Source organism: Perca fluviatilis, chromosome 8 (genome assembly GCF_010015445.1).
Source record: "Perca fluviatilis chromosome 8, GENO_Pfluv_1.0, whole genome shotgun sequence".
Lineage (NCBI taxonomy): Eukaryota > Metazoa > Chordata > Actinopteri > Perciformes > Percidae > Perca > Perca fluviatilis.
The window spans coordinates 3,623,288-3,633,287 of NC_053119.1; the positions used below are offsets into that span (position 1 = coordinate 3,623,288).

At 44.5% G+C, this 10,000-nt stretch overlaps 1 protein-coding gene across 1 annotated transcript in view; it reads right to left on the reverse strand.

The window, feature by feature from the left end:
- znf277 (zinc finger protein 277) overlaps nt 1-7,528 on the reverse strand; it is a 20,405-nt gene extending 12,877 nt beyond the window's left edge. Inside the window, exons 1-5 of the mRNA XM_039807410.1 lie at nt 7,473-7,528; nt 6,358-6,562; nt 5,783-5,871; nt 3,309-3,391; nt 2,405-2,496 (exon numbers count right to left, since the gene is read on the reverse strand). Coding sequence (XP_039663344.1) covers nt 2,405-2,496; nt 3,309-3,391; nt 5,783-5,871; nt 6,358-6,562; nt 7,473-7,500 — 497 coding nt within the window. The 5' untranslated portion in view covers nt 7,501-7,528. The remainder of the gene's footprint in view (nt 1-2,404; nt 2,497-3,308; nt 3,392-5,782; nt 5,872-6,357; nt 6,563-7,472) is intronic.
- Nucleotides 7,529-10,000: the final 2,472 nt, after the last annotated feature.

The following is a 10,000-nucleotide window of genomic DNA, read 5'->3' on the forward strand; positions in this document are numbered from 1 at the left end:
AACTAAGTCCCGTCGCTACGGGAAACTAACAGAAGTGCATCTCCAGGATGTCCCGCCCCTTCCTCTCTCTCTGCGTGTCGTCGTTCTCAAACTCTGTTCTCTTCGGGGAAACCAACAAACTTCAAGCTAGCGAGCTACACGCTGAAAATACCAAGTTTAGAAGAACATTTGGATGTTGCAGCAAGGCAGGTCTGCTCGGTTCTTTCAGGGAATGATTGTAAAGATTAACAAAGAATATGTTTAGGGCGTTTCCTCTCTAACTGGGAGGTTTTGGGACCGATTGGTGGGATTGCTGTGGACCAAGTACACACGGAGATACACTGGTAAGAGGTTTGAGGTTTGACCATGCATCAGCTCATTTATTCAGGGTCCAAAATTAGCACCGTCTAACCAGCCAAATGCTGGTAAAATATGCAAGAGGCTGGTAGACTAGCCATTTTGGGCTGGTAGATTTTCATCACTCACCAGCCCAAAAAAAACCATGGTGATCTATTGAGTGGCTGGTAAAAAAATTTGAACATTCACTTGCCATTTGGCTGGTAAACGAAAAAGTTCATTTTGAACCATGCTCACGTTGCTGTACTGTGTCAACAGTTAACTTCATGTAATATTGGATGTGGACTTTTCTTTTGCGGGGTGCAAATGTCCCACCAGAACCAGCTCCTTCCTGAGACTATTTAGCAGAGCCACCGTCGCTGCGTCCGGAGCTCAGCGCCGCCCAAGACCGTTGGGATTGGAAATGCGCGGCACAGTTTCTAATTTGTAAGAGGTTTATCAAAGTGCTCACATTATGCTTTTCGGCTTTTCCCCCTTTCCTTTATTGTATTATATATCTTTTTTTGCGCATGTTATAGGTTTACAAAGTGAAAAAGCCCAAAGTCTCCCCCCAAAGGGACTTACCATCTCCAACAGAAAACACTGTTCACCAACTGCTCCAAACAGCTCTATTGTAGTCCAGCCTTTACTAAAGAGACTGGCTAGTAGTCCTTATCTAGGTACTGTCAGGACACGCCCTCATACTCTGCTTCTGACTGGCTAGTAGTCCTTATCTAGGTACTGTCAGGACACGGCCTCATACTCTGCTTCTGACTGGCTAGTAGTCCTTACCTAGGTACTGTCAGGACACGCCCTCATACTCTGCTTCTGACTGGCTAGTAGTCCTTATCTAGGTACTGTCAGGACACGGCCTCATACTCTGCTTCTGACTGGCTAGTAGTCCTTATCTAGGTACTGTCAGGACACGGCCTCATACTCTGCTTCTGACTGGCTAGTAGTCCTTATCTAGGTACTGTCAGGACACGGCCTCATACTCTGCTTCTGACTGGCTAGTAGTCCTTATCTAGGTACTGTCAGGACACGGCCTCATACTCTGCTTCTGACTGGCTAGTAGTCCTTATCTAGGTACTGTCAGGACACGGCCTCATACTCTGCTTCTGACTGGCTAGTAGTCCTTATCTAGGTACTGTCAGGACACGGCCTCATACTCTGCTTCTGACTGGCTAGTAGTCCTTATCTAGGTACTGTCAGGACACGGCCTCATACTCTGCTTCTGACTGGCTAGTAGTCCTTATCTAGGTACTGTCAGGACACACCCTCATACTCTGCTTCTGACTGGCTAGTAGTCCTTACCTAGGTACTGTCAGGACACACCCTCATACTCTGCTTCTGACTGGCTAGTAGTCCTTACCTAGGTACTGTCAGGGCATGCCCTCATACTCTGCTTCTGACTGGCTAGTAGTCCTTACCTAGCTACTGTCAGGGCACGCCCTCATACTCTGCTTCTGACTGGCTAGTAGTCCTTACCTAGGTACTGTCAGGACACGCCTTCATACTCTGCTTCTGACTGGCTAGTAGTCCTTACCTAGGTACTGTCAGGGCACGCCCTCATCCTCTGCTTCTGACTGGCTAGTAGTCCTTACCTAGCTACTGTCAGGGCACGCCCTCATACTCTGCTTCTGACTGGCTAGTAGTCCTTACCTAGCTACTGTCAGGGCACGCTCTCATACTCTGCTTCTGACTGGCTAGTAGTCCTTACCTAGGTACTGTCAGGACACGGCCTCATACTCTGCTCCTGACTGGCTAGTAGTCCTTACTTAGCTACTGAGCATGTGCGACTCCCAACAAAGATGTTACAGAAGTTGAGAGGTCTCACTCTGTAGCTAAAACAGAGAGCTCAACACACAGGGTGAAAAGAGGAGCTGCAGCAATGTGCAGTACAACAACAATATGGTGTTTTCTGATAATTAACCCTTGTAAACCTATGCAGGTACAACCTCTAAATACAATTATGAACCTGAAAATGAGCATAATATGGACACTTTAAGGTTGTCCCGTACCAGCATTATTACAGCGTTCTGATAGATTTCCCATGTGCTGATGATGAGCTTCCTAGCGGCTGATCTACCTGTTCCCAGTGAACTCTTCGCTGCAGAACATGCAGAGGCGATGGAAGCTGCTGTCGTCTCTCTCCTGCTGCTGCTGCTCCAGCACCTCCTCCTGATTCAGACACGACAACTCTGTCAGAGGAACAGCACCCAACGCTTGGACCGAGGCGTCCGAAAACAAATGAGACATTTTTTCGTTTGTTAAAAAGGTACACTGTGTAGGAATTTCTCCCATCTAGCGGTGAAACTGTAGCCTGACAAGCCAGACCCACATCCAGATGTTGTGGTCTGGGAACTCCCCATTGGTCAGGGCTCAATCAGAGGGGCGGGATAAACGGTTGTCTTTCAAATTCCCCTCTGCACGCAATAGGATAGCGCTCCAACCAACCAGAGCAACGCTAGCTGATAGATTCAACTTTAAACTCCGAACACATCTTCCTTTTTTTAAGAATGACTTCAGTGCCGTTCTTTGTTCTTTTCTCAAAGAAAAGATGAACTCCAAGTCTTCCAGAAGACCTCTGTTCACCAGCAGCAGCAGCAGCCATAAGCCCCGCCCACCCACTCTATACACGATGTGATTGGCCTGACTAGAGTTTGGTTTTTCCAGCTCGCAAGCCAACGGAGAGTTGCTAGACCCCCCCTGGCTGCAAATTACATTTGCTGCTGCTAGGGTGGTCTAGATTTCTAGGCTAGGTGAAACTGTATTTTGCATTCAAATGAATAGTTCTCTCTAAGCGCCTCGGGAGGTAATGTTACACCAATGAGGACAGATTTATGAATGAAGCCGTTGATTTTAGCTAATGAAATACTTAAAAACACTACACAGTGTACCTTTTAAAGAACAGTTTTGTGATTCCTGGTAGAAGATGAGAGACTGAGTCCAGAGTTTGACTCTGTGGCGCAGAGACAGGTTTGAAACCTCACCAGTCGTTTCTGCTGGAGCTTCTCTCGGAGGTCTCGGTCCTCTGGAAGGACATCGCACAGCAGGAAGTAGTCCTCCTGCTTCTCTGCACAACAACAACAACAACAACAACAACAACTGGTGAGAGAAACACAAGCTCCAAATGAAGCTGCATGTTTAGACTGCTTGGAGCCTGATGAAGTCGAGACATCAAATCGCTTGAGCAGACTGTCCCCCACCCCAAGAACGATATATATAAATATATAGTTTAAAAAAAATCATTCTAACTCCAGTGGATCCACACCGCAACTTTAACGACAGTGGAGAGCTGGGATTTTATGAACAATAGAAACACTGACAGCCAATCAGAATACATCCGAGTTTACAACATGGCGCGGCAGAGAGAGAGAGACACTGACAGCCAATCAGAATCCATCTGAGAGATACCTAGGTACTGTCAGGGCACGCCCTCATACTCTGCTTCTGACTGGCTAGTAGTCCTTATCTAGGTACTGTCAGGACACGCCCTCATACTCTGCTTCTGACTGGCTAGTAGTCCTTACCTAGGTACTGTCAGGACACGCCCTCATACTCTGCTTCTGACTGGCTAGTAGTCCTTATCTAGGTACTGTCAGGGCACGCCCTCATACTCTGCTTCTGACTGGCTAGTAGTCCTTATCTAGGTACTGTCAGGACACGCCCTCATACTCTGCTTCTGACTGGCTAGTAGTCCTTATCTAGGTACTGTCAGGGCACGCCCTCATACTCTGCTTCTGACTGGCTAGTAGTCCTTACCTAGGTACTGTCAGGACACGCCCTCATACTCTGCTTCTGACTGGCTAGTAGTCCTTATCTAGGTACTGTCAGGACACGCCCTCATACTCTGCTTCTGACTGGCTAGTAGTCCTTATCTAGGTACTGTCAGGGCACGCCCTCATACTCTGCTTCTGACTGGCTAGTAGTCCTTACCTAGGTACTGTCAGGACAAGCCCTCATACTCTGCTTCTGACTGGCTAGTAGTCCTTATCTAGGTACTGTCAGGACACGCCCTCATACTCTGCTTCTGACTGGCTAGTAGTCCTTATCTAGGTACTGTCAGGACACGCCCTCATACTCTGCTTCTGACTGGCTAGTAGTCCTTACCTAGCTACTGAGCATGTGTGACTCCCAACAAAGATGTTACAGCAGTGAGAGGTCTCACTCTGTAGCTAAAACAGAGAGCTCAACACACAGGGTGAAAAGAGGAGCTGCAGCAATGTGCAGTACAACAAATATATGGTGTTTTCTGAAAATTAAACCATGTAAACCTATGCAGGTACAACCTCTAAATACAATTATGAACCTGAAAATGAGCATAATATGGACACTTTAAGGTTGTCCCGTACCACGACTGATTCTCCAGCATTATTACAGCGTCCTGATAGATTTCACATGTGCTGATGATGAGCTTCCTAGGCTCAAAATAGCACCACGCTTCCACGGTAACATAATGACGCTCCCTACATGTAAATGTCAACTCGATACACATGTGTCTGGTCTGAAAGGCTTTTATGTTGAAATGTAAACTTGTATTTACCCTGTTTTTTAAATCTGGTTTTTGTGTCGATTTGTAAAGTGAATACTTGAACCCTTTGTGTACACATTTCGTTTTGTGTCAGCACAAGAAGTCTTTATTTAAAACGTGTCTGAACAGTCCTGTAATGGATGGGTCGTGTCAGCGGCCAGACACGAAAATAAACCATTAATTCATTCATTCATTCATTTCACATTTAAGTGATTTTTTGTAGAGAATTCTAGTATTTTTCTGTCTTTACAACCTTAAAGCTACTTTAGGGAAAAACAAACTGTACTGTATGTTCATTTTGTGCTCATTGTAAATGCTTGTGTTACATTTGTCCAGTTATCTTTTCCACTGCAGTGCTTTAAACTAGGGATGCACCAAATCCAGATTTTTGGGGTTCGGGCGAATCCTGAACCCACTGGTTGAGATTGTGCTGACTCCTCCTCCCATCCTCAGTCCATGAACCCAGTAAACTCATGAATGAAGTAAACAGGGACTGTCCTTCCTTTGCTGTACCTGAAGTTGCTGCATTCTGGCTGCTGTCTGGAGATTCCTTCATGCACAACTCGTATTCTTTCGTACCAGATGTTGTAACAGCGGCCATGTTGTGTATAGTTTAGGGTCCTCGCCACCACCAGACCAATCAGCATTGACCAGATTGAACATGTAGCTGGACTTGAATGGCCTTCTTTTGACTGAAAGTTCTGCCAAACAACAACTTTTTCTGCTCACCAGATCCATGTCTACTTTCTCACAGCCTACTGCATTGAACGCTCCACCTACGTAAACACCTTCCCGTCACTACGGTGACCAGCGTAGCGCGCCGAGTGCAAAACCTCCCCGTCAAAAAGCCCAATATTCAGCCGAATCTGAAGCCGAATCCTGGATTGGGTGCATCCCTAGTATTAAATGCAGCCGTGCTGGGACTCTACTCACCGACAGGACCGGTGGAGTTCGTCTTGATCACGCTGCAGAAATCTGTGAGCGGTTGCTCCAAGAATCGGCCCTTCCAGTACAACATGTACCTGGAAAGAAAGGAAGGAAGAATTCAGCATCAATTTACAAGCTTCTGCAGAGCTCAGAGAGGACCTCGCCCAGATTCTCAAAAACATGGTCTCTCTGAGGTTCTGCTGTTACCCTATACTTCATAACTTAGGGTGGGATCAATAATTGACCAATGGCTAAAAGCCAACTGGCCTTCTATTCAACAGAGACATCTCTATCTTGGGGGCCCCACTGATAACGCTTTCCAGATGTTTCCGGAGAAGTGTCCTGTGGAAGTGGGGTAAAGTTCATTCGGATCATCATGCATATAGATAGCTCAGATATAACTTAAATACAAGTTATAGAATGTGCAGAATAAAATAGGGTGTTAATACACTTCACTAATATATACACATATGGTATCCCACATGGGATCACACTTAACACAGGCAGATAAAAAAGGGACACCAATAGATGTCAAGTTTAAAGTGACACGTTGCATAGGAGTGAATAGGGGCGTTGCCTACTTTGGCAGGTCGGCGATGAGTTTGACGTCGGCGATGACCAGCTTGTGCCCCAGCAGCAGGTGTTTGAGCAGGACGTCTTTGTGCTGCAGAGGGACCGACTCGGGGCAGAAGGGACACAGCAGCGGCGGCTCGGCGCCGGGGGCGCTGCTGGGGGCGTCGGCACGCTGCTCCGGGAAACACAGGGGCTCCAGGATGCTGTCCTGACCTGAGGGAGGAGGAGGAAACTTAGGTTAGCTAACGCACGCACGCGCACGCACACACACACACACACACAATGATGGATGGATGGATGGATGGGATTCCTTCTATAAGGCCCTAGGGGTTTTCTTATTCTCACCTACACAATTGTTTTGTTATATATATATATATATTGTTTTTCTTGTGTTATGTTAACATCCAGACAGGTAACCTTCCTACTGTAACACTGTTTACATTCATAGATAGATAGATAGATAGATAGATAGATAGATAGATAGATAGATAGATAGATAGATAGATAGATAGATAGATAGATAGATAGATAGATAGATAGGTAACCTTACTACTGTAACACTGTTTACATTCAGAGATAGATAGATAGATAGATAGATAGATAGATAGATAGATAGATAGGTAACCTTACACCTGTAACACTGTTTACATTCAGAGATAGATAGATAGATAGATAGATAGATAGATAGATAGATAGATACATACATACATACATACATACATACATACATACATACATACATACATACATACATACACACACACAGATAGATAGATAGATAGATAGATAGATAGATAGATAGATACATACATACATACATACATACATACATACATACATACATACATACATACATACATACATACATACATACATAGATAGATAGATAGATAACCTTACTACTGTAAAACTGTTTACATTCAGACAGAATTACATGCAGGCTGCCTGTTAGCATATTAGCATAGCCTGCTAGCTTCCGGCCGTTTAGCTCCGTAACAAACTGCCGAGCGGAGACGTTTGACGTCTGGCGGACTCCGAGTTTCACCCACAGGTGAAGGAAACATGTCTGACTCAGAACTGCTTCCTTTAAATCCACTGACACGATAAAAACACAACAACTCACCATCTCTACTCCCGGCACAGGCGGCCATCTTCGGTGTGACGTGGTCAAAACAGCGGCCAACTGACCAATCAGAGGATGGGAAATGTTGCCATGGTGCGTTCAGGGTTTTAAAAACAGAAACGTGAAAACAGAATCATTAGTGCAGCAACGTTTATTATACATAAAGATAAGAAAGATTAATCTTTTTAGTCAGGCGTTGTTGATTGTATTACTATACATTATTTTGGTCCTTGCCTTTGTGATTTATTATGATTTTTATTGGGTAATCGACGAGTTTTAATGTTGTTTTAAGTTGGCCGCGTCCATCTCTCCAACTATCTAGGGAGGTCCATGAACACATCTGCATGTGAAACATCGGAAAAAGAGCCAAAAACGTTGAGAGAAGCGTCAAAAACGTCTGAAAAACGTCCGGGGAAAAGCGGCAAAAACGTCAAAAGGAGACAAAATGTCGGAAAAAGCGACAAAACCTTCGGAACCAAGAGACTCGAAGAGGCAACAACATCCTGGAAAAAATGGCCCAAAATAAACTTGAAAAAAGCAACAAAATTATGGAAAAAGCCCAGTTTAGACTACCCCTCTCTCTCTCTCTCTCTCTCCTCTCTCTCTCTCTCTCTCCTCTCTCTCTCTCTCCTCCTCTTCCTCTCTCTCTCTCTCTCCCTTTTCCTCTCTCTCTCCCCCCCTCCTCTTTCCTTTCCTTCTTTTTCCTCCTCTCCTCTTTTCTCTCCCTCTCTCTCTCTCCCCCCCTCTCTTCTCTCTCTCCATCCCTCCACCCTCTCTCTCTTTCTCCCCTCTCTCTCCTCTCTCTCCCTCTCTCTCTCCCTCCTCCTCTTTCTTCTTTTTGTTAAAAATCACCTTCCTCTTTTTTTTTTCCTTCTCTTCTTCCATATACCACCATTCATCCCTCTTCACCACTTCTCTGTTAGCGTGTTATATTTCTATTCTTTCTCCTCCTTCTTTTTTTTTCTTTTTCTTTTATCCTTTCCTTATTTTCTCTCCATTTACTTTCTCTCCTCTCTCTTTTTTTTCTCTCTTCTCCTCTCTCTCCCTCTCCTCTTTCTCCCTCTCACCTCTCTCTTTCCTCCCCCCTCTCTCTCCTCTCTCTCTCTCTCTCCTCTCCTCTCGCTCTCTCTATTATTTTTGTGTGTGTTATGTGTGTTGTGTTTGTGTGTTGTTTATTTGTTTGTGGTGTTTTTTTTGTTGTGTTGTTTTTTGTTGTGTTGTGTGTGTGTTATGTGTGTGTGTGTGTGTGTGTTGTTGTGTGTGTGTTTTTTGTTTGTGTGATTTTTGTGTGTAAAATTTTTTTTTTTTTTGTTTAGTTTGTTTGTGTGTGTTTTATGTGTGTGTTGTTGTATGGTTGTGTGTTGTGTGTTTGTTTTGTCCCCCTCTCTCTCTCTCTCTCTCTCTCTCTCTCTCTCTCTCTCAGGTGCGTTCAGGAGCTGCATAATTCACCCAGAATTTGGCGGCTCTAATTAAACCCCAGAGAGAAGCAGAGCCAGGCCACAGCAGACAGACAGACAGACAGGCAGACAGGCAGGCAGACAGACAGACAGGATATCATGATGTGGATTTCTGATTCCGACCACGACTCCATGTTGAGCTCCTAGCAGGATGAGAGCTGTTGTGTTGATGTTTTCGGCGCTTGAGCTCCAACAGCATCCCCACGCAAACACAGGACGTGCTCTCCAAATAAAACTGGAGCATGATGGGAAATCTGGCTCCAGTCCAGATACAATCTCAGGATGTTCAAATACCTGAAAAAAGAGACTCTTCTTCACCATAGCAACCCAAACGAGCCCAACATCACACGACTGCATGTCAGAGTCACCGAGACACAGCGAGACAACTTGACCCCTGTGGTTTCCTCGCGTCATATTTGACTTTTTAATATCAGAAATATGGGTTGCTTTCAACCAAAATTGCCCAAAAGAAACCATGGATGCATGCATGTATGTTATACGGAACGCACACATCGTTCTTTGCCGGTAAAATCAATGATAACTTTCATTGAATTTTGGCCGTTTTATTCGACTGTGACATTCACCAGTCTGTGATTTTACTCAACATCCTCTGATCTTAACTAGTGGTCAAAATAACTCATCAGTTCTGCTTTTTTTTTACTCTTACTTTACTTATCTCGCGCTCTTTCTCTCTATCTCTCTCTCGCTCTCTCTGTCTTCATGGACACTAAACCTAATTTTTGAGTTTAAAAATGCAGATATATGCTATAAAAATGGAATAAAACGCCCCAAATTCAATGAAAGTAGTGTACTGATCCTTCATTTTACTTGAGAAGAGCGTTATATTTGACTTTATAATATCAGAAATATGGGTTGCTTTCAACCAAAATTGCCCAAAAGAAACCATGGATGCATGCATGTATGTTATATGGAACGCACACATCGTTCTTTGCCGGTAAAATCAATGATAACTTTCATTGAATTTTGGGCGTTTTATTCGACTGTGACATTCACCAGTCTGTGATTTTACTCAACATCCTCTGATCTTAACTAGTGGTCAAAATAACTCAT